General features: G+C 45.6%; 1 protein-coding gene across 1 annotated transcript in view; it reads right to left on the bottom strand.

Annotated features, from left to right (window-relative positions):
• Window positions 1-9,071: 9,071 nt before the first annotated feature.
• LOC144134621 (uncharacterized) overlaps window positions 9,072-25,486 on the bottom strand; it is a 58,943-nt gene continuing 42,528 nt past the window's right edge. Inside the window, exons 6-8 of the mRNA XM_077667497.1 lie at window positions 13,471-13,660; window positions 10,618-11,030; window positions 9,072-9,372 (exon numbers count right to left, since the gene is read on the bottom strand). Of these exons, the coding sequence (XP_077523623.1) occupies window positions 9,073-9,372; window positions 10,618-11,030; window positions 13,471-13,660 (903 nt within the window). The 3' untranslated portion in view covers window position 9,072. The remainder of the gene's footprint in view (window positions 9,373-10,617; window positions 11,031-13,470; window positions 13,661-25,486) is intronic.

Here is a 25,486-nt window from a genome sequence, read left to right as displayed (position 1 = left end):
CGGTGATTTTTTTATTTCTAGCACATGTTTGGAAAGTACATATAAACATGCTAAGTCGGCAACGCATCAATGCACTTATTAATGATCCACGTTTATCAGGTAAATTGCAATTATTATTTACCTAACAAAAATTATTTCAGAAGGAGGTGTTAAAGTAAAACTGCCTGTGATACGTTTACTCTAGGGCATACGGCGGCGAGAGCGCGCGAAAACATACGCCACAGGTCAAGTGTCGAAGCGAAACCAGGCGGAAAGCGTGAGCCGCTTCCGATATGCGTAGCAAGAAAAAAAAACAGTTGCTCACCGCATGCAAATACTTGTCTCGCACTTGACGTCACTGCACTGTGATAGAGAGCTCTAGCTGATGCCGTTAACCAGATTAAATAAAACCGTTGCTTTCCGTTATGCTTTTCACCTGTCAAAGTCTTGCATAAACACCTGGTCGGGCTTCATGCGTCAGCGCATGTCGGCGGCGGCGAAATATTCTCGCAATTGGCACCGAATGCAACAGTGTGAATGTGCCATTAGTGTAAGGTCTACTTCCCGATATCAGTTTGACTCTGATGACGTACCATTACACTTCCCAAAATGGAGCAGCATATCCTTTACACTTCGTCTTTTAATATCGCCCTACCTAAGGCAGGCAGTCTTTAAAAACTGATCTCCAAACCATCATTTCCGTCATTGAACCTGAACACCTATGACGGAAGCCTCTGTGATTAGATTTGTAGCAAAGAACGATGTTCTGGGACGTTGGGACTTGCTTGTCCACCGTTGGTTTGGGTTATGATTTTCTGCTAAGTTTCCGTTTTGTGTTCTTTTTATTAACTTAGGCATTTGAGGTCAAAAATATGCGTTTTGCGGTGTAGTACTACTACTGTTCGCAGTGGAAACACTAAAGGTAAATCATAATAAGAGAGTAATTACTCATTAGCATCCACCGAAGCGCAGCCAAACGGCAACAAAGGAAAGCTATACAGCTTTTTCAGAAACTTCGTAGTTAAAGAAAATTTCGTCCGGGTCCGGGGTTTGAACCCGGGACAACAGCTTCACCGGAGCAGTAGCTCTACCAAGAGAGCTGACTGGGACGGGAACATGATTCACCAAAGGCGAATCATGCTGACTAATCACCTGGTAACATAACCTACAAAAGTTAAATTTTACCTATTGTAAATAGGCACTTGATTCAATTAGAGATTTGTAGCTGCACATTAGTGTAGCCACATCAGTACTTAAAATATAGGGGCGCGCGAAGCGGGGCGTATGAGCCATGTGATCTTCACTGTCATATCTTGGCTAGAGCAGTGAGCATCACGGCGCTGGTGGGACACGTCACCGCGTGGGCACAACTTTCTGCAACGATCGAACCTCGAACACGCATGTCAGTGACGTCCATTCGTCCGCAAACAGAAGCCTTGGACTCACAGAACAGAAGCCTTGGAGAACCAGTCCACGAACGAGTCAGTTGAGAAATTTATTCATGCTAATCATACAACAGCTGCATAACACCCTTTAAAGCATTGTAGGGCATAAGCTTCTTTACGACTCATCTCACCATCCACCCTGCACAAGCCTTCAAAAACGCACAAGTTGCCCGGCTCTGTGCACAAGCATTTAAATTTGCCAGATCATTCTTTCCACCCTCTACCTCTGACTAGAATGGGCTTCCACACGACGTCACCGCAGTCGTCTGCAGACCCACATTTTGAACTTTACAGCGCCCATATTTATACATGGACTTGTTCTTCTACTGTAGTTAATTCGTTTACTAACTTTATTCGTCATCATCAGCGTCACTACGCCCACTGCAAGGCAAATGATTTTTCCATGTCTCTCTATTTAACCCTGTCATTTGCCATCTGCGCCCATCCTATGCCTGCAAACTTCTTAATCTCATCCGTCTACCTATCCTTCTGCCGCCCCCTGTTACGCTTGCTTTTTCATAGAGTCAAGTCTGTTACCCTCAAGGACCAGCGGTTGTCTTGCCTTCCCAGTACACGTCCTGCCCAAGCCCATTTCTTCCTATTGATTTCGACTGGAATGTCATTAACACTCGTTTGTGCCCTCACCCACTCTGTCCTGTTCCTGTCTCTTAACGTTACACCTATCATTTTCCTTTCGATAGCTTCCTGTGTTGTACACAATTTAGGTTGAACACATCATGTTAGCCTCCATGGTTCTGCCTCATAGGTGAGTCCCGGTAAGATGCTGCTGTCGTGTACTTTCAAAGCGAAAGATTTACTAGTCCCCTCCGTAGCTTCTTCGCTCTGCGCGACTGTGACCTTGAACCGAGGAGAAACGTCGTGACAGCTATGGCGTCATACAGCCGCCGCCGCCGAAACCGAGCGCTCGCCTGGGTTTCCATGGGCCATCGGCTTTCATTAAGCTCATTGGCGTTTCAAAAAGTGAAAAATGGAAATTGGTTATTGAGGGAAGGAAATGGCGTAGTAATTGTCTCACATATCTCGGCGGACACCAGAACCGTGCCGTAAGGGAAGGGAGGAAGGTGGGAGTGAAAGAATCAAGAAACAGAAAGAAGTGCCGTAGTGGAGGTCTAGGCAATAATTTTGGCCACATGGGAATCTTTAACATGCACTGGCATCGCACAGCATACGGGCGCCTTTTGCGTTTCTCCTCCATCTAAATGCGGCTGCCGCGGTCGGGTTTGAACCCGGGTACTCTGGCTCAGTAGACAAACACCTTACCCACTGACCCACCGCGGCGAGCATTGGCGTTTGCGTTGACAACGTTCTAGGATCCAATGGTTTTGAGGAATGGAAGGGCGCATAACGGGCTCCCTGGGTCAGTGAACGTCTCAGTCGCGAATTGAGGTACGTGGCGGTGGTGAGAGAGATGCGGGCTGCATGCATTAACCCTGACAGCTTTGTGGCAGACACGCGGCACGGCCGCAATAGGTTGCAGCGTTCATTGGGTGACCAACCTCTCACGATCAACCATTAATTTAACTGCCACCTGCCAGGGTGTACAGGTGGGCGCGCTTGCTATCCAGTGTGCGGAACGCACTCAACTAAACAGACGTCAAGCCGCGTCTACTTGCCCGATACACCACAGCTTTCTCTCTCTAATCAGGTTCAGCAGTAGTTAAATCACAGCTAATTTTTTCTTGAGGGATATTGGTGAACATTCATATATTAGAGACCCTGCCAAATGCAAACCTCCCCGTCCACATTCGCCTAGTTATTTCACCACCGTGATCCGGATCAGCGGTGACTACATGACCTAAGTAGACGTATTTTCTTACCACTTCCAGCACTTCGCTACTAGATGTAAGCTGCTGTTTCCTTTCGCGACTGTTGAACATTGCTTTGGTTTTCTGCATTATAACTTTTAGCCCAACCGCCCTGCTCTGCCTGTCTGACTAGAGCAACATGCTTTGCAGTTCATCTCTTAAGTGGCTATGAAAGACAATGTCAAGAACGAATCGCAGACTAATAAGGTGTTCTCCATTAACTGTTATCCCCATCTGTTCCCAATACAGGCCTCTGAATACCTCCTGTAAACAGACGGTGAATAGCATTGGCGAGAGATTGAGGTAGTGTATTTCTGCCTGACGGCCTTGCTTATTATAATTTGGTTGCTGACTTTATGAAATAATATGGTGGTCTACAGCTAGCTGCACTGGAATTATAGATATCTTCCAGTATTTTCTACACCCTGACTGTGCAATCTCTGCAGGACTGTTGAGGTAAGGACTAAGTCATATACTTTCTCGTAATTATAAAAGCTATATATAGAAGTTGGTTATATTCTGCACAATGTGGTAAATTGAGTCATAATGACCCCAATCACCTTTTCGAATCTAGTACAGTTCATTATCTCACCCGCGAGGTCGTCTTTAAATGATGCCGCTAATCAATTAGGCAGGAATTATCTGGTACTTTTTGGATTACCTGATTCGCTGAATGAGAGCTGGGTTTAATCGGAAGAAAAAGCACGGTCTTTTTTCGAGTCAAGCCATGTGAACTTGTTTGCTTGGACAGCATTGAGTTCGCACGTCAGTTGGGACACTACAAAAGTGATAGGAACCGTCCAATTGTGGTTACATTTTCTACCTACAAAGATAGGAAGCGAGTAACCTCACGCTCCTCAAGGCTCCTGAAAGCAAATTGTTTAAATGGATTAAAGATTACCTGCTAGGGCACAAGCACCACGTCTTAGTAATTGGGCGTTTATCAAACACTGCAGCGGTCCCTTCGCTGTCCCGCAGAGATCTGTGTTGGGACCTTTACTGTTCTTAATATATGTCAATCACATAGTGGAAAGTGTGGCTTGCCAGGTGAGGCTACACGCGGACCATTATGTTTTGTATCCTTCTATTAAAGCACCATGTGACTCAGATAATCGTCAACAAATCTTGGACCGCATTCAACTCTGGTGCGATAAATGTAGATATGTTTGAATACTGGAAAATGTTACAGTATTTCTTTTACGTGCAGGCGCACTCGAATTTTGTCTGACTACCTTTTAAACAACAAACCTTTAACTAAAATAACCTATTATAAATATATTGGTGTTTATTTTTGTGCTGACCTGACTTGCAAAAAAAAACGAATATATATCGTCGGAGGCAGCAAGAATGTTGAACTTCTTGAAGAGGTATTTCCGAGATGTTCCTCAGAAGGTCAATGAAATTTTGTATTTCACAAAGACCAGAGATATTACAGAGCACGCCTGCGCAGTCTGGGATCCTCAAATCGGGACCCATTGTGCTATGCTGCAGCATGTACAAAATCGTGCAGCGCGATGTCGCAAATATTCTTTTACAATGAAGTGAAGTAGCAGTCACTGACCATAGTCGAAAAAAGAAAGACGTTTCGAAACCCGTACGGGTTTCTTGTTCACAGTGAGCAGGACAAGAGCGGTGGCGAATTTATATCCGGAGAATGTGACGTAAAGATCGGGCGTAGATGCCTGGCATGGGGCCAGCGTTCTTGTTTAATGTTGCTTGTGATGTTTGGATGAATAGCGATTCCAGCAGAAGGCGCGTCGTCAGGTTTCTTTCCTTAGATAAGATGGAGGCATTGCCCCAGTCAATCTGGTGGCCAGTGTCGTGTGCATGACCCGCCAGCGCATTTGTGGCATGCTTTTTGTTTTTCACATCACGTTGGTGGTCCTTTATGCGTCTTGAGAACTTCCCTGTCTCACCGATGTAGGCATGATTGCAGTTCAGGCATGGTATTTTGTAGACGACTCCTGGAAACTGCTCATTTGGTAGTCGGTCTTTCACATTCATTAGCTGATTCCGCAGCTTGCTGACAGGCATGTGGGCCACGCGTAAGTCGTATTTTGAGAACACACGAGACAACGCTTCGCTGATACCAGGCATGTATGGAATGCCTGCTCGTGTTCGATACGTCCTACAATCAGTGGTAGCTGGATGTGCAGCTCGTTCTTGTAGCTTTGATATGAAGCGGCTCGGATAACCGTTGGCTGACAGTTCTTCGTGCACTCTTTTTAACTCCTTTTCTTGATCTTCTCGGCTTTTGCAGACACGTGTCGCACGTTTGGTCAGTGATGTGACGACGGAGGCTTTGTGCGCAACTGGATGATTTGAATGAAAATGAAAACCCGTACGGGTTTCGAAACGTCTTTCTTTTTTCGACTATGGTCAGTGACTGCTACTTCACTTCATTGCATCACCATGCCTGACCAGACGGATTTCCGTCGAACTCTTGACTAAATATTCTTTTAATGTGCGTAGTAGCTGCATCAAGCAGGGCTTGAACTAGGACTCACTGGAGAAGCGCCGTTTATGAATTAAGTTTGAACTTCTCTACCAGATTTACTGTAATAAAACTCCCATTAACTCTAAAACTTATTTACTCCCACCAAATTTTGTATCAAGAAGATTTGACCACGAATGGAAGATACGTGAATTGACGTGTCGCACTGATGCCTACAAACACTCTTTTTTTCCACATGCCATCAATGAATGGAACAAGCTGCGTCACTCTGTGATCGAATGCCGGTCCGAGTCAAAGTTTCGTGCAATGTTGTCGGACCTCTGATGCGCTTTATGTACTTGGGTACTCTTTCTCGCTCTTCATATTTCGCTTTCTCCATTTCCTTACTTTGTCTGATGTGATTTGAAATTGACGATCCTTTTCAATTTACATAACTTTTTTTTGTGCCAGAGGTTGAGCCCATGTCGCATGCTGTAAGATGAATCTTTTAAAATTGTATGTTTGCAATTACCCCCTGCAATTACACCTTCACGGTGCTGCAGGAAATGTGAATCAATATATAAATTATTGGCAAACTAAGGTGGTGCACAAACGGAAAAAAGTGCTCTGAGCAACATAGTTTTCACATTTATGGCCAGCAAGGGTAAAGTCACCCTTAACTATCATGCCCAACATGATGTAAATTTTGCTGTTAGGAGCTAAAAGCCAGTAACAAACAGAAATGAGATGTGTAGGCTGCCTCGTCATATATAAGCGTGCAGTAACGTCACAGTGCACTTTGTCACTATTCAACGGACTCTGTAACCCATCCACAGCATTAAAAAAAAACCTGACCGTTTGTGACCACGACGAGACGCGGTACATCAGCTAACAGGTGGGGTCTCGGCAGATTAAACACAAACCAATGCCAGCAATCGCTGTGGTCATGTTTTGTGCTTTATTCTATTAAAGTATTGAAAATAATAAAATAAGACACCATATGTCCTACCAAAATAATTGTTGATAGGCTATTTTGTTGTGGCAACAGGTGTATCATGTGGAGTTTGTTGGGTTAACGTCACTGTCTTAGAAACAGATTTTCCTTCAGGTCAGACAACACCAAAGCTGAAGCAGTCAGACGAGTAAAAATAACACACACCTCTGATTCCCTATCTTGCAAATACATTAGGAAAGGGGACTCATGAATGTTTTCCTAAAAAAAAAAATTGGAGTTCACGCTATCGCCACTAGATTACCGTCAGTAGTTTGATTATACAAAACAGCGAGCTGGCGAATCAATATCATAGGATAATTTAGGCTGCGACTGATTTGGGCGAGTTGGTACTGATTCATTGTTAAACATCGCAAGACGACAAGACACATCGTTTCTCCGAATATATATCAGTTGCGAGTCAGCGCTTGTTCTGTTGCACTTTTTTTCGCGTGTCCCGTCTTCCCGCCCTATTTTACAATGAATATCAGAGGGCCTCTGAATTAGGAAGGGAGTGGGGGTGCGTGTGGCGTTGTATGTGCAGTCGTCCACAGACCAGAACGCTTAAACTCAGTGCCTTCTGCGCTCCGCAGCGCTCTCAGCGACGTCTAGCGGCAGCGCCTGGTTCGATATAGCGCATGTCTGATCATCAGAACACACTCAAAGATGCGTAATCTCGAACTAAGCGCAGCTGCTACGTGTTCGTCTGCGCGCTGCGGAGCGCAGATGGCACGGAGTTCGAGCGCTCTGGTCTGTGGACGACCCTACACTTCCTTTTCTTTCTTTCCGCCTTTGCTACTGCTTTATGCTGGACGAGGATGTAAATACAATCTTGTTCTATCGTGGTGAACGAAAGCTGGCATTAATATAGCGATCTCGGCTCCGCAACATAGTTGTGACGTCGGAGAGCGAACGAATATTTCGCTCGTAAGCGGCTATGGGAAGTAAGCATTGCCCCAGGTAAGATGTCTACTTGAAAGGGACATTGAGAACAGCTCAATCGAATTCGCTTTCCTAGTAAACATCAATTCTACAGCTCCTTCTCGTCATTTTCAGCAGAAAAATACGCATTTCTTAATCATCTTGACTAGACTGACCCAATTATTGCCGAGCAAATTGCATCACAGTTTTTCTCCGCTCTAATCGTACTAGTGACTTATATAGCTAAAAGAACTGCATAAACCAAAAGCTCTACACGTGCCATTGTTCAGTTGCGAAATTGGCCGGTGAAGGTAACATCTTTATTGCAATTTCTGGCTTTTTATAGCTTACAAAAGCTCCACTTTGCGCCAAATTAGCGTCTTTGTCGATGAAATGCAGTTTTATCTATTCACGCAGGCAAACTTAAGTTTGTACCCAGCGTCACTGAAGTGTGCGACAGTTTACAGTACCATTATGGTGCTGAATTCAGCGGGTACACAACGGCAACAGAACACAGTGAAAAAAAAAGGTCTGAGTGTCTGCATGTTCTGTCCTGTGTACCGCAGGGATCTGTGCTGGGACCGCTTTTGTTCCTGATATATATTAATGATATTGCTCAAAATGTTGATGGAGGTATCACTGTAAAATTATGCTACCTACGCAAGGAATTAAAAGGGTCCCCATAGAGCGTAAAACTTGTAGCATATCGCACTATGATTCGACCAGTCCTAGAGTACGCCTCTATAGTGAGGAATCCGTATCATGTAAAAACATCGAGCAGGTGGAGCGCATCCAACGTCATGCAGCCCGGTTCATCTCATACGATTACAGGAAACGTTCTTCCGTTACTAATTTACTGACGTAGCATAAGTTGGAACCGCTCCAGATGCGCAGACGGATTGCCAGGTTAAAATTTTTGCACTTACTATATCATAACAAAACAGGATTGCCACGTGATTCGTATTTACTTTGTGCGCCACAAAGATCATCAAGGCTGAACCACACAAAAGTGATAAGGCCATACAATGCCAGGACTAAGCAATTCCAAAAATCTTTTTTCCCATGCACAATCGAACAATGGAATCGCCTGCCTGCTCCGGTTGTTGAATGTACTAACATTAATACCTTTGAGCGTTCTCTGCAAGGTTACCTTTTGTAACCCTCTCCTGCCTGGGCGGCACTGCTGCCTGCAGTAATTTGAAATAAATAAATAAATAAAAACGACGAAATATATTTCCACCCGCGCGCACTATATACACTTTATCATCTGCCACAGTTCCGAAAAAGCTGACCACGTCATTTTACACGTGAAGGCAGTCAAATAAGGACGCAGTGCCTCGTATATTACGTTTTTTTTCGGTCTGCGAGGATGAGCTTTCCCAATATATAATTCAAAGCACCAAGTTGTTCAACGTTAAAGTGGTTGTTCCCCTGTCGCTGCAAGTGTCCTCACTGACAGACCGGGAGAGAGGGGCACTAGCGCAAGTAGAATCCCTCCCAGCAAAAGAGTCCGTTCCCCAGGTAGCCGCGGTCGCAGGCGCAGCGACCCTTGGCCGACCCTAGCGGCACTACGCACGATGCGTGGCGGCTGCACTCCTCGTCAGCACGGCACGGCTGCAGGCCGTCCACGTCGCCACGGAGCCGCTCTTCCTCGCTGGGCGAAGCTGGCCTTCGTTGGCTGCCGCTCCGTGAACGGTGGCCAAACCTCTCACGGCCTAAGGGAGACGGGTCGACGTCTACGCCGCCACCCCGGTGCCGGTGGTGACGCCAGCGCGACTGTGGATACAATAGGGCGTATTCGGCACGGAGTTTCACAGTAGTGTTCTTGTGGTAGGTACTCAGTAGAACTAAGAAATTACATGTCATTTTGCAAAGGCCGGTTTATCACATGTGGCAGTGGTAGCATAAACATTAAAAACTTTCATTTCTGCTCGCACTACCACATGCATTGCAAATATGCTTGGAAGCGGCCTTTTCATGCACAGCTTTGGAAGCAATGCGAAGTTTTCAGCTCTAAGAGGTGCAAGAGGCGCGCTGAAGGGTAATTTCATGGAGAAGGTGACCCTAACTGCAAAAGAGCCGAATTTATCTGCGAAATAATGGCGAGTGGGCAAATCATGAGAGAGTTTTGAATTTTGCTCTTAATTTCCTGCAGAGACCTTGGATTGAACGTGTGGCCCTCAGAAATCAAACAAATTAGCAAATTTTCATTATGCTCTAATAATTGTTCTCTATTAACCTCCTCAATTTTTAACACGTTCGCAATAAAGGGAACATTTGTGATGGGTTCCTAGAAGTTCATAAATTTATTGGACGTTTTCATTGCCGGGGCATTGAAAGTTTATTTACCGAAGCACTCCAGCGTTTCACCTGAGCACCACATGTCTAGAGTAGGGCTTGAGATGTATAACGTCTCCCAATCACGGATATCAATTCCACAGTTACATCAGAATGCCATACGCATGTCTTGGTGTAGACGAGCTGAAGGAAGACATCCCTGGTAATTTCATGCTCCAAAGGTATCTAATGTCTTAAGTGGTTGGAGCACCTGAGCCACATCTTTGGAAGCTGAACATGCCTCCAAATATGAGTACGCGACCCCGTGTGCACGAGAAGCCCTCGGTCTGGACCCGCTGGAAAGTAAAAGCATATTCATGGGTTCATCTTTGCGGCAGCCTCCGTGCCTTTGCTTCCTGGAGGCAAACTTAATAATTGGACACCCTAGACACTGCTCAACCACGGCCGGTTGATGAAACCCGCTTCCATCTAGCGGCCGTGGTTCAACGATGCGAGAAGGGCAGTGAGGGCGGTTGACGTTGGCGCATAGCTTTCTCGTTTTCGGGTATTGGTCCTTATCGATCTCGCGTAAAGACCCCATCTTTTTGCGCTCTTTTTCAGGCGCCGATTCAAGGTCTGTATCGGGTGATTTGTCTTTTTGTTTTTCCGGGGTTCTATGAGTTTAGCGCCGGTCCCTGCATAAACCCACGTCAGCAGATCCAGTTGTTGGTCTTGGAAACTTACGTGCGGTTCCCGGCGGCGAGTTTCGGACGTTGGCCTGGCCGTCGTCCATGTTGACGATTCACAAGGCACAACGCTCGCAGCGCCGTGTTCACTGCGGATCAGGCGGAAACAGGCGTTATTCGCGAAGACCGCGGGCTGCGCTTCTGGTCTAGCGTCGGCCTTAGGATTCTCCCGGCTGTTCTGCAGTTCGGCCACGGGCGCTTCATAGGCGCCTCTGCTCGCTTCGGCGCTGTCTTCCCGTACAGCTTGGCTGTTCATGACGCTGACATTAGTCTGCACGACGGTGTAATCGTCAGCAGGCTCACCGGCCCCGACGCCGGGAACGGCCAGCGAGTCGACCTTGACCGAGAGATGGATGACCGTGTCACCGTCTGTCGTTGACTGGGCCGTATCTGATATCAAAGTCTTGTCAGCTGCAGCAGTGTTGAACAAGAAGACAACGGTCTCCTTCAAGTAGACAGCTGTCGCCGGAAGTTTACCACAGTTCGCAGCATAACTGTGGGCTGAAACCGTGGTTTTCGTAAACGGAAGCGCATTATCGCAACACCTCGCCAGCGATTGTGGCGAATGAATAGGTTTTATCGAAAATGAGTGAACTACGCTCCGTGTGCATGTAGCCTGCGTACTTCCAATCTAATATGACACCCACTGTTGTGTCGATATGGAGAAAGATATGGAACTAGAATGCATGTCGACTTGGAGGCCGTCAACACTGAATTAAAAAATCAAGTTAAGTGCTGCTAGTGGCTGCCATGAACAAAAGTAAAGAACAATGAAATAGAAAACCAAATCTTTGGACACAGTAAAAAATATTCAATAGGACAGTCATGTAATGCTAGTAAACGTAATACACACGGCGTAGGGAAGTTGCTCAGATTTTAGGCGTTCCATGAGCGAGATGAGCTTCTAGATCGTGATCAAAACGTTATATTCCGCATTCTGTGAACGGACTAATGCATGAACAACTCGACGTCGTATTAGTTTGTAGGAGATGAACTGTGCCTGTGCACTCAGAACGGATGGATTCCTGGGGCCGTATTCCGCAGCGACGCATTCCTGTTCCGTTTGGTCCTATGTGACCGGTCACTTCTCCCGCTGACGTAGGGCGTTAAAGCATGGCGTTACGCAGGTCGTGACAATAGCGCGTCCTCGATGCCGCTAACGTGAATAAACGCGTCTCGAGCCCGGGTCACCCCTCTTCGGCGGCCCCGATGCCCACGAATGACAAAGCATGAGGACACGTTTGACAGCCAGACGAACTTTGCCGCCGCTTTTTCAGTCTCGGCAAAGAAACTGAGCCTCGTTTGTGCTGTAAATTGGCGCTGAGTGGTTCGTGTCACGCAGCCGGACTGGATGCGGCGGCGAATTGAATCATTTCTGGGGCATTGCCCTAGAAACGTGATTCATTTTGGTGCTAGAAAAACAAGTGGCTTTACGAGTTTTTTTAAGGTAACGAAGATCTTTCAAGGAAACAATCTTGTTTTTCCATGCATTGCGGGTAGATTTACTTTCAAAAATCCGGTTTACCAAACTGCGCTGACAATCATGCTCTTTAACCACGGACGGTACGAACGCAAATCATGAGACGTCACTGCGCTTCGTAGCTGAGAGCGGCAAGGGCTAGAGCTGCTTTAGCCAATCTGCGATCACGTTGGGTTCTATGGAGAAAAAAAATTGAAATATTTGTCGTGGTCATAGAATCCAGATCAATGTAAAGTGTCATTTGTGAAGTTTTAGGTTATGAAAATACGGCGAACAAGACCAGGATCGAACACTCGACCGCAGGGATCGGCAACCGAACGCAAAAGCCACTGAACCATGCAGCGGGGGATAAAATTGAAATCAGCTGAAATTTACTAATATAGCCAGAAGAAAAAGCCCTTACGTGGTTTCAGTCGACACGGCCGCATAGGCGCCTTCTTGAACCCCTGATCGAGTGGATGTAATGTTGAGAGCAAAACATTTAAAGGTGTCCTAGTCGAAGCTTTCATAAATTCGAGTTTTTGCTCTAGACTTCTTAATCATCGAATTGAACACAGCGTTGGTAATGTTAATGCAACAACATTAACATCGTGAATATTATCGTGAAAAATTATGTCGTGCAAATATTTCGCCCATTGGCTGGCGGGAAGTGACGTCATCATGTCGGAAGGGACTACATATTTCTTGTCGCTAATGCTTCCGTGTCGCCACCTCTGGACAACTTTTTAGAAACAACGAACTACCACCTGATAGTGCGAAGAGGTGTCTGGTTGTGTTGAGAGAGACGTGTAGGAGTCCCCAAACACCCCCATGAAAGAGTGACACAAAATTCAATGTAAGGGCACGAACAGCTTCTAATGTGCCAACACACAATGCTATTAAGTGCCTCTGTGAATTTTGTTTTTGACTAAGCTACAGTTTGTTGTCGTTCCGTACTGTGCGCATGCTCTTAAGATTATTAGGATGACATTTAGGAGCCTGAAGCACTCTTTAATATAGATGAATCGCTGTCAGCTCGGTTTCTTCTTTATTTCCTTGACGCAACGGGGACCGAGCACACAGCCGACACAAAAGCATGCGCGAGAGTGATTAGCTATTTCAGATCTTAATTCCGGGTGATGTGCTCGTCAACCGATTATGGTGTTCTTCCGCCAGAGCGAACATATAACTGATGGCAATTTCGTTTTCACCGCTCAGCATACAGAACTTGCTGCTTTACGAGCAATAAAGGAAGGCCTATAGGAATCCAGCCAGAATAATCGCCAGCCCCAAATGACTTCTAGCGGACCGCCTAGGCGTTGTCTAAGCCAGGCTGGATTGCAGTCAAGCAGGCAGGAGCATGAACAGCGACGCGTCCTGCAGGGCACGTACACGGAGCGCGTATTCCGGAGGGAATGGCGACCAGGAAGTGGCGCATGGCGTAGAATCGTCCGTCCCTGGCGAACACGGCGCTGGACAGGCTGAGCGGCGCATCCAGCCCGGTGACCAGGGCGAGTCTGCCACCGGCCAACAGACGCACGGTGGGCGGTGGAGGTGAGAACCGCACTCGGGACAGCCGGCGCTGCAGCGGGGTGCGTGCGGCTGTGCTGATAGTTCGTTTGGCTTGAGCGCATGTGGGCCTTTTACACAACACGGCGATAGTCCAATTTTATTATTAAATTCGGCAGTCGCCCTTGCTGGAAGATCCAAGAAGACTACTTAGGAGAGACATAGGAGGGCACAAATACGACACGGACGAAGTGAGGGAACGGAACGAGCGCTCACTGCGCCCGCGTCGTATTTTTCCGCTCGTTTGCATTTTTTTTAAACATACAGGTTGTTTAAACTAACACTTCACTCACTCTTTTAAAGATAGCATTCTTGAGTTAGAAGAGCGCTTTTCTCGGCATAGCATGGTCAGCAGTGTATTACACCAGAACACAGCTAAGATGTGCCATCAGTATAGTTAACTGATACCGAATAGTTATCTTTTAACTAATATTTTAGTCTCTTTAATTGCTGAAAAGCGTGTAGCCCACCGTAACTGATATCTGTATGAGTTAATAGAATTTCGAAAGCATGGTTAGCTTGCGCGTTGTCTCATAACTTGTTATGGGCATTTTTTAAAATCATTTTAGGCAGTCCGCCACCCTATAGAATTGAGCAGATCGAGGTTGAATGCATGACGCCAATGAACAAACAACACCGTCTGAGCGCTCACTGATTCTATTCCCTAGTCGTCGCTTTGATATTACCGCCCCGTGTGAAAAGGTCCAGTGAAATATTTTTGAAATATACCAGCAGAAAAGAGTGATTGGCCGAGCAAGAGCAAAGAAAAAAAGAAATGTTGCACGCTTAAGCTTCGCCTTTAAGAGTGGAATGCGACAGCGTGTCGTGGCGCTGCCAGGGAGTCCACGGAACGCCATGGCTTTGCCCGCTGGACAAATCGTTCGGAATCTCTAGGAGCCCTCTGAAAACAACACAGATTCTGCTCCACACTAGCACTCGTAGACGGATGCGGTTCCATCATACCTGTTCAGAAATGAATGACCCTACTCCGACGAAGAAAGGTCGCTACGCGCGCGCCATCGTCCGGGCCAGCGCCTTGCATAGCGAAAGGGGTATTCAGTGGGTACCACACGATGGCGCTACAACTGCGCGCCAAGCACAGAGAAAATTTACCGGAAACGCATTGTACTCGCTCAATTCCGACATCTGTAATTCATATGATCATAAATACACATGTACGTCTCAGTGCACATCTCGAAGATACGTTTAAAAGGAACCCGTGCATTCATTAAACGCGCCTTTATTCATGTTCAAACGTCGTGGCGGAGTGGAAGCGTTTCCTTCTCGCACGCCAAAGTCCGTGGTGCGTGCCCTGTGTTCTTACGCACCCCCGAATGTTTCCGATGCGCGGCGCCGGCCACTACAACTACTACCAATACGACGCCGATGACTTTTCGACCGAACAAGCTGTATACGCGGTCGGGTGAAAAAGTATCGCAGCGAGCGCCCTCCAGTACGTATAAATTTTTGGAGTTTTTTTTGATCAAATTTGTGCAGTTCATATAGTACGCTTTCTGAACACACATTCTTTATATATTCTTGGAGTCCCTTGCTGAGACGAGAAATTCGCCCACACGTATTCCGAGCCCCCAATAGGCTCTTCAAAGCGATACTACTGCGTTTGCCGATGTGTTCAACACTACTTGCTAGATATACGTAATTCGGTTTAATTGTTATCCACCCCACATTTGCAGTGTGTATAATTTTTATAAATGCCTGTACTACAGCTGCGCATAACAAGAGAGCAGCTGTGGAATTGTGAAGTTAATGGAGCACGCATCTATAGCTTCATGCTTTTCTAAATGCCTGTGGTACATCCATGATTGTTTCCGCTCCTATCACCGCATGGTACTCAGCATCGAGTTGAATTGCGCGGAAGCAAAGCGAGAGTATTGATAGAGATACAGCCTAAACAAGGGATGAAGCAAGAAAAACGTAGAATAATCTCTTGCGCAAGGAATGGCTGGGAACAACATATGGAAAACTGCGTGCAGCTGTGCAGGTGTCTTTTCATGTTTATTTTGTGCAAAGAAACGGATGGCTCACAGTAACGGTAAAGAACAAGAACCTTCACCAGCAAGCATGCGAAGAACGAAAAGGACGAAAGAAAGAGCATCCAGCATCGAATGAATGAGGCAGACGGTGTGGACTGCAAAAAATAAGACCGAAGAATCTGGCTATGGATCAGCACCCAATGACGATATGCGCTGCCATACGCTTTGAGACAAGGTTAACGTGCGCTAGAATTCAGACTTATAAAAATGTGAGGAAGGCGGTCACTCATGCAGCGCGCAGAAAGCCCGAGGAGACGAATAAATATATTTTACTACGCTACTTCAGTGTCCACCCTCATGTTGACATTATCAAAGTTAGCACAGCTCTGGCACCAAGGTTCTCGCATAGCGATGGAAGCTAACTCGTGAATTGAACGGAGGGATAAAAAAAAACTAGCGAAAAAAAAACGAGGGCGGCAACGTGAACACTACCGCGGCAGTTTCAGGGAGTTGTTTCTTCACTGCACTGGAAGAGTGGCACTTGTGGAAGATGCCGGCGTTATCTGTGTGTAGGACAAGGAACTGGCCCTGTGAGAAGGTTGGCGAGTGATGCCTGGGTTTGGGCACTGGACATATTGAAAATCAGGAGAGAGACCGAAGCGGCCGTCCGGCCTTTGCCGCTGCGGGAAGCCAACTGGCTCAAAGCCCTTTTATCCTTTTATTGGTCCTCTCCGGAAAAATACAAAAAAAAACAAATGAAAAAGAGAGGGAGCCCGGACCAGCATCGCTATACCGGTCTTAAAGCTAATAAAAAAAGAAAAAGAGCTAAACGCTAAAAAAACCTAATTTAAGGGAAAAAGCAGGAAAAGAGAAACAACAAACAAAAACATAAAACCCCCAAAAGGCGCAGAACAGACAAAAGCACAGATAACGTCACAGAGAATGTCAGCACAGATGAAGTCACAAGCACAGTTGGTCCAGACACCACAGACAGTGAGAAGCACAGATTAAGTCACAGAAAATGTCAGCACAGATAAAGTCACAGGCACAGTTGGTTCAAACACAGTGTCAGACCACAGAGAGACATCATTGTCCAGCAAAGGAACACAGAGCACTTCACTGTACAGAGCTTATGCCGGAAAAATGATAGTGACGAAAGTACTCATCGGGAATGTGCAGGAATTGTGCTGCTTATGAGAATAACCATTTGAATTTGAACAGCACAAGCAGCAGGTTATTCAAAAGATAGGGTAAGTAGACAGTTTAATGTCAGATGAGCAGAGAGTCTTTAAACGGGAAACTAAAGGAGCACTAAGCGAGCAATTCCGGAAGTAATGACTGACACCTTCGCAAAAAACACCGCATGAGCAAATTGAAGAAGGAGATAAGCCAATCTTTTTAAAGTAGAAAGGGAATCGACCATGTCCAGTGAGTAAAGTAATAAGAGGACTTCTAGGTAGACGGATGGAAGGAATATTTAGCGTATCGGGGATCCAGTTAAATAATTCAGTGCCGCCATTATTTTCTTGTAATAGTGTGCCATAAAAGAAGTGAAGAATGGTGTAAACGGGAACGCACGCAACGGCGTGAAAGGGTAGAAGTGTGTAAATGGCCATATTGCCCAGCACTACCAGCAGCCTGGTCGGCTAACTCATTTAGGAAAGTTCCGGAGTGACCCCGGATATGAAATAAAAGAAATGAGGCAAGTGAAGACAAACGATAGAGATCTTTCTTAATGGAAATAATTGTCGGGTTAAATGGAGTAACTGAAGACAGGGCAGAAAGCAGAGATAGAGAATCAGTGTAGAAATGAGCGGGCATTGAAGGAGGGTTATTACTAGCAAACGCAAGAGCAGAATGGAATACTACAAGTTCGGCGGCATAGACACTTGAAGGTGGCTCTAAGGATATGCGATGAACGTATAAAATATTTTGTGTAGAGCTAAGAACAACAAAAGCAGCACCAGCACTGTGATGAGTGAATGACCCGTCTGTGTAAATATGCAATGCGCGTTGACACGAAAAAGCCAAGGCTTCCTGATAACTAAGTTGAGCAAAAGAAAATTTATATTTCAATGAGGGATGGTCAGACCAGATATTTAGTACTGGCTGAATTTCAAACGGGTTATAAAATGTCTTGCCGTAGACAACGGGTGCCGTAATGTAAAAAGCATAAACACTGCACATAGTTGGTCCAGCCCGTGCGTATTGACGCTACCTCGAGCAAACGCGGCGCTTTGTGTTTCACGTCCTGCCGCGCCTAAGTGATGGTGGTGCCAATGACAGGGCAATTTTGCCATGCCCGCAAAATTCTTGCTGACCACTGGCGCAGAACTTTAGCTGCCTTGAGGGTGTTGCTGGCGTGCTTGTTCTCGCGCCAGCCCTGGTCGCGTGCCCACTAGAGCCAATCGCCGATGAGCGCACGCACGACTGGAAGGTCGTGGCTTCGTTGGGGCATGATTCCGTATGGCCGAAGCCTCGGAGCAGCTTTTTATTTCTTCCTCACCGAGTATCCTCCGGAAGCCGTAAAACACACCAAACCTCTTCGCGCCACCAGCTGCGAGCCGTCTGAAGCTTGTGTGCTGATTGTCGTCCTCATGGGGATTGTGGCGCTTCATGACATTTTGGTAGTCCGTCCCTGTCTCCACTATCGCAGCAGGTGCGCGACCACCTCTTTGGCGCAGGGCAGAATTGCCTAAAGCTGGCTGCTCTCGGCCCAGGCGCTCTGGTAGGCTTTCCAGAGGGAAGGTGCGCGATAGTCTTGCTAAATAATGGCACGGGCAGGGACGCTTTATTTATCGTTCTTTTTATAGTCCCACAGTAATTTTTGTCTGGAGCCGGTGCAGGACGTGACACTGAAGACATATAAGCTGTGGCAAGAAGCAGTGAGCTGTGGCCTCCTGTCTTCGTGGTTATGAAATCAGAGTCCGAGGAAGAGTCTTTTCGACGCACAACACAAGAGCTTAAGGTAAAAACCTGAAACTTGAAGAATATTCGTTTGCGGTAAAACTGTTTGCAGTCCTTGTTTTGCCATCGGGCAGTTGCTAGGTGTCCGAAAAATCAGCAAATTCTCCACCTGTTGTACAGGCTTCTTCGGGCCGCAGATGAGTGTACTCTCTGGCGGGACGACGGAGTGAGGAAGTGCAGTGAATTCTGATCTAGGCTGAGACAACACGCGTTGCGTTTCAAGGATTTGAAGGCCGTGGTTGACAGAGTCTATGCTGGAATCGTCTGGGTAGCACTTCATTCCCGTGCTGCTAGCGCGATCGCCTTTTCGCTTTGATTTACAGTCGAGGTCTCAGGCGTGGTGTACCGGGAAACGTTGATAGGAATCTAAGTAGTGCTCTCTATCGACTTGTTCAGCGGCACTTGCAAGTGATTGGTCTAGTGCGCAAGGGGTTTCAAAAAGTCAGAAAAGCCGCCAGTTTTCCACATTCATGAGATGTCTGTCGATGACGGAGCTTAATTGCTTTATTTGTCATCTTGTATGAAAAATGAATTAGAGATGGGTGATGAGGGCTGTAGAATAAAGGTTTCCTTGGCCAGCTTCAGGGTTTACAATCCCTTATTTCGGCAGAGAGGGCGAATCACATATGCATACATGCATTTACTCATATTTAATACATACAGGCTGTTTGAAATTATTGAGTACAGAACTTTCTTTGAAAAGCAGCTAAAGATACGCGTGTGTGGTCTGTGCAGGTTGATTACATGACATGACAAATATTAGAGTGATACGAAAAAATTAACTAAAAATATAATCAACTTTTTATTTTTTGGTCTTAGGACAAAATATTATATTAAGAAATTGAAGGCTTTCGAGACACAAAACGGGGCCAGTTTATTAAATTTCTCAATCAGCATTTCGCTATGAGATATGTAGCGTAGAAAATAGCTTTCCCGCGTTACATGCTGATAAAGTGACGTCGCTGCACGTGGCATCGTCACAGGAATCACGTCAAAATCATCAACATCCTAAAGGAGCTAAACTGCGTCAGCATTTGATTCAAAGGCCACCCACTTTGTCAATATGCCACCTGAGAAATAACTTCAAGAGATGTCGAAAGCGTTCTTTTTTTTTTTCACGTTCGATATCTCGACGCATGATGCCGGATCTGTTTTGGTTTATGGGGTTTTAACGTCCCAAAGCGGCTCAGGCTATGAGAGACGCCTTAGTGAAGGACTCCGGAAATTTCGACCACGTGGGGTTCTTTTGCGTGCACTGACATCGAACAGCTAACGGGCCTCTAGATTTCGCCTCCAGCGAAATTCGACTGCCGCGGCCGGGATCGAACCCGCGTCTTTCGTGCCGGCAGCCGAGTGCCATAACCACTCAGCCACCGCAGCGGCTGCCGATTCTGGAGTTTCAGATCTGCTCCCCTTCGATTTTGACGGCCTTCAGTTTCGCAATATAAACATTGGGCCCTAAGACTAAAAATTAAAAATTTCATAAAGTTAATGTTAATCAGGAGTTTAAAATGTTTATTTAATTATTATTCTTCTAACTGTGCTCGACAAAATAAATAATGTCCACTTTCGCGTAAGATCAAACTCAAACTGAGACACCGCACCGATGTATCTTTCCAAGTTTTTCTAAAATTTCCATTGCTTAATTTGAAACTCTGTGTACAGCAGTTTATATATACATCACTCATATATGTTCCTCACTGCCATATTCCTTCGAGCACCAGTGAAACAGATGTAAAAAACACATTTTACACAGCCAGAGAATATTACATTGAAAACCCATACAGAAGCCGGAGTTCCCTGTATGGTGATATGAAAAAATTAAAGCGGATTGAAATATAATCACTTAAAAGTGTTCGTATTTTGCACTTAAAGAGCTGTTTCCCGTACAAAGACCATGGCGTCGGTACTAACCACTCCTCAAATTGTCTTGTGATATAATTTGGAGCTTTGCTCTGCAGTCGGGCGAGATTACGCAGATTGCTATTATTTCTATAGACTTCTAGTTTAGACACGTGACTCAAGCGATAATTGTAGAGTTTGTGGTCAGAAAATACACGAACATTATTAAAGAAAGTTATTTCGATGCTTTGTAGGAAGTGTTATATGTGTGCCGGAGATATTTATTCTGTAAAAGGTGAATATTTTCTAGATTATTGGATGTTGTGCTGCCGTATAATAAGTGTTAATGCCTTATAATAAGTTTAAATGTGAAGCAAAAGGGAATCATACAAAAGAGTCTGACGTCTGTGAAAAGGATGTATCTTAAACACTACTTGTTTGACTTACTTTGCTCAGAACATATTTGACGTGATTATCGCAAGACAGGTTAACGACAGAGACAACACCAAGAGATTCGAAATTTCCGACTATTGAATACATCGTGAGTATATTGCTATATCTCGACGCAGAGATAAATTCTTTTTGTTTGCATGAATACAACTTAACAGAGTATACTGAGGGGCCAGTTGGTCAGACATACTATAAACAAAAACGTAGCATATGGACGGGACGTAGAAGGGCGAAGACAGGACGGTTGCTACACTTACAACTGAAATGAATGAAATGCGACAGTAAACCAAACCCCATCGCAGAGCAACAACACGTATGCGCATAACATAAAACAAGGTAAAAACAAACTGATAATCTTAGAACGTGTGGAAAAAGATAAAAAAGGAGAAAAGAGAAAGAGCGATAGATAATAAAAGGTGCTAAGAGAACTAAAGTGCATTTTAAAAACTTCAATTCCTTCTCCATCAGATACGCAGATGGGGTACTAATGCACGTGCCTTCACTACATTTCGAAATTTCCTGGGCTTCCAAGATTTCCCTAGCCAATTGGGTTTTACCACGCCCTATAATCTTAGTACTATTAAGCAGGGGAAAACAACCATTGCACTTCTTGCAATGCACTGGTACATGTTCTCCAGTTTGTTGGCGAAGTGAAGAGGCATGTTCACCCAGCCTCACGTTTAGACACCTGCCCGTCTGCCCAACGTACACAGACCCACATCGGAGATGGATGTGATAAACAATATCTGTTGCGCATGATACGTACGGTTTTCTATGTATTGTGCTACAGTCTGGTTCTCTTTGCCTCTCTCGATCTGCTAAAGCACAAAGCATTGCCAGCTTGAGGGGCGTAGAAAACACGACGTCAACCCCAAATTTCGCTGCCACTCTCTTCAAGTTGTGGGAGAGCCTGTGTAATATGGCATAACTTCAAACTTCCTTTTCTTTTGGTCACCTGGTGTGATACGACGTAATAGAAGCTCTTGTTTTTCTTTTAGCAGTTTCTTTCTGAGAGCATCTGCAACTGCCACAAGAACATCGGCAGAGAAGCCTGCTTCCTTAAGTCTCTCGACCTGAATGTCAAAACTGAAAGTCATGCCCTCACAGAGTAGGAAGAAGTTTTGACATTCAGGTCGAGAGACTTAAGGAAGCAGGCTTCCCTGTCGATGTTCTTGTGGCAGTTGCAGATGCTCTCAGAAATAAACTGCTAAAAGAAAAACAAGAGCTTCGATTACGTCCTATCACACCAGGTGACCAAAAGAATAAGAAGTTTGAAGTTATGCCATATGTACACAGGCTCTCCCACAACTTGAAGAGAGTGGCAGCGAAATTTGGGGTTGACGTCATGTTTTCTACGCTCCTCAAGCTGGCAATGCTTTGTGCTTTAGCAGATCGAGAGAGGCAAAGAGAACCAGACTGTAGCACAATACATAGAAAACCGTACGTATCATGCGCAACAGATATTGTTTATCAGTTCCCTCTCCGATATGGGTCTGTGTACGTTGGGCAGACGGGCAGGTGTCTAAACGTGAGGCTGGGTGAACATGCCTCTTCACTTCGCCAACAAACTGGAGAACACGTACCAGGGCATTGCAAGAAGTGCAATGGTTGTTTTCCCCTGCTTAATAGCACTAAGATTGTAGGGCGTGGTAAAACCCAATTGGCTAGGGAACTCTTGGAAGCCCAGGAAATATCGAAATGTAGTGAACGCACGTGCATTAGTACCCCATCTGTGTATCTGATGGAGAAGGAATTGAAGTTTTTAAAACGTACTTTAGTTTCCTTAGCACCTTTTATTATCTATCGCTCTTTCTCTTTTCTCCTTTTTTATCTTTTTCCACAGGCCCTAAGATTATCAGTTTGTTTTTACCTTGTTTTATGTTATGCACATGCGTGTTGTTGCTCTGCAATGGGGTGTGGTTTACTGCCGAATTTCATTCATTTCAGTTGTAAGTGTAGCAACCGTCCTGTCTTCGCCTTTCTACGTCCCGTTCATATGCTACGTTTTTGTTTATAATATGAATATAACTGCCTTTGTTTTGCTTTCAGTGGTCTTCATTTAAGTGACTCTCGAAGATTCCTCTAAGGATTTCATCGTACTTTAATTTCTTTTGCAAAGAGAAGGATATTTAAAATTTTAATATTTAATATTTAAAACTATTGGCGCTGAAATACTTCCCTGGTGTACTCCACGATGTACAATCCTAGCCATAGAAGTAAATGTATCTATTCTTACTATTTGTGTTTCTTCGAAAGGTGACATATAATAAGAGATAATTCTGTCCTCGTATGCCACAATAATTTCTCTAGCAAAATGTTATAACAAACTAAATGAAAGGCTCTGGAAAAGTCTGCGACATTGACAACTACAGCACTGTTTTTAAACTGCGTTAATGCACAATCTTTCTTACCGAGCAATGCTAACGCAACAAATTTTTGCCTAAAAAAACAATATTGTCGCGGCGTTAACAGGTCATGTTTTTCAATAAAATGCCCTCCTTAAATGCAAAATTTTTTCAAAAACCTTTGAAAAGATAGCTAAAATGGATACCGGTCTGAAATTTCCCAGATCACTGCGATCTGTTTTCTTATAAAAAACGGTAACTTGGCAGACTGCATTTTCTATGAAAAAATGCTGATTCCACACTACAATATGGACGAGTGTTGACGCAGTAATATCAACTGCATAAAAAACAAGGAATTCTTCAAAACCGTCAATGTCACAAGTACTGCTGTTGTTCAAGTATCTTACAAATGACAAAACTTCATCCGTGTGACGGGCTGAATCCAGTGCACTGTGTTGTCATTATGAGTGAACACATATTTTCTAGCATGAGAGGACGCAACTCTCTATCGAAATGTCCGAAAAAAAGTAGTAAAATGCGCCAGCTAGCTTAATACTGCTTTTCCATGAATTTGTAAATTCGCTAGAGGCTTACGTGAAGCTTATATGCTTTGTCGATAGGCTGCCTCACCATGCCAGCTGTGCAACATTTGAAAGTGTCACATATATTAAGGAGCCTAAATTAAATTTTAAGGGAAAGAGGTGTGAAGAAGACGACGTGGATTAGCCGAAGAATAAAGAAGAGGAAGAAGAACCATTCGGTGCAGTGGAGTGAGACGATTGGTGGAGAAGCATTCAGTGAGATGGAGAGAGATTATTGGTGGAGAAGAGAAGAAGACAACGAGAAGGCTTACGTGGACTAACACCGAGGCTATAAAAGGGAGAGGGAGAGAGAGGCATGGGGGAACAGCAGAGAAGCGGAGGCTCCGGCGGGTCAGGGACGCATCGGCTGGAAGAGGGCGACGCCGGCTACTGCTCCGGTGAGCTCGCGTTCTACGGCATCGCATCGTGGACTTCCCGCCGTGCCTGAGCCCGTTCCGTGGAGTCAACGGAGGACGCTACCACCTGCTACGGCCAGAGGTGTCTCCAGCGCTGTTGCCACCCACCCGGGTGGTGCCCCAACGCCCACAACACCGGCATCACCTACACGGGCAATTGGACAGGGAGCTTGTACTACGCAGCCAGCGACGCCGCTGGCGAGGCCAGCCCAAGCGCGTCGAACGCCGCCTCGATGCCGGCTACTAGATCCATACAACGCCGCAGCCGCATCGAACCAACCGTGAGCACGAACGCCGACCGCTAATGGAAGAACGCAAGTAGTAGACGCGGGTAGCAGTGTGCCCGGATCGTGTGTATTTATAGTGTTTGTGTTTTGTGTTTGTTAGTTTTGTTAGTTTTATGTTCTTGTCTGTGTGTCACGTAGGGTGTATTAAATGTGCGTTTGTGTGGGTACACCTGTCGCCTAGTCCATTCTTTCGGTCCGAGTGTTCTCCGGAGAGATCCGTGACAAAGATAAGTGGCGAGCCTCTGCCAGGATTCATTTCATTTTTTCTTTTTGCTTTGTCTCGAATCTTTCCGATCTCTCGACGGCAGAAAGTATGGATTTGGCAAGAACGTTAGAACTGGCGCTAAAGCTAGGGTTAAGCAAGGAAGTGGCGATGCATCTCTATGAGGAGGAGGGAAAGAGGCAGAGAGAGTAAGAGGCCGCAAGTACGCGCATACGCTCGCGAGGCAGAAGAGCGTGAAGAGAAAAGAGCTCGCGAGGAAGAAGAGCGAGAAGCTAGAAGAGCTCGCAAGGCAGAAGAAAAGGAGAAAAGGATAGAACGGGAGGAGTTTATTTTGTGGAAACAGGCGCATGTCGCGGGAGGATATTAGGAGATCACGGAAAATGATCAGCGTTCCTTAGCGGGTACAGAATCTCCTAGACCAGCCAGAGTTTGCCCAAGAAAGCTGATGGCTCCTTTCGATGACAAAATAGATGATCTGGACGCATATCTGCAACGATTCGAGCGGACACCTTTGGGGCAAGGCTGGGAGCACAGTGAATGGGCCACGGCATTGAGCATGTGTTTAGTCGGAGAGGCACTGAATGTGTTTGGAAGGATGCCTGCTGCTGATTCTATGGACTACGAGAAAGTCAAAAAGGCACTCCTCCAGAGTCAGGCTTACGGCAGAGGGTTTTCGTGAGAGATTTCGCACAACGAGGCAGTGAGTGGAACACCCAAGTCGAAAGCAGCAATGC

This window comes from Amblyomma americanum, chromosome 5 (genome assembly GCF_052857255.1).
Source record: "Amblyomma americanum isolate KBUSLIRL-KWMA chromosome 5, ASM5285725v1, whole genome shotgun sequence".
In the NCBI taxonomy this organism is placed as follows: domain Eukaryota; kingdom Metazoa; phylum Arthropoda; class Arachnida; order Ixodida; family Ixodidae; genus Amblyomma; species Amblyomma americanum.
The sequence above is the reverse complement of the archived record's forward strand: the minus strand, read 5'-3'. Positions and strand labels throughout refer to the sequence as shown.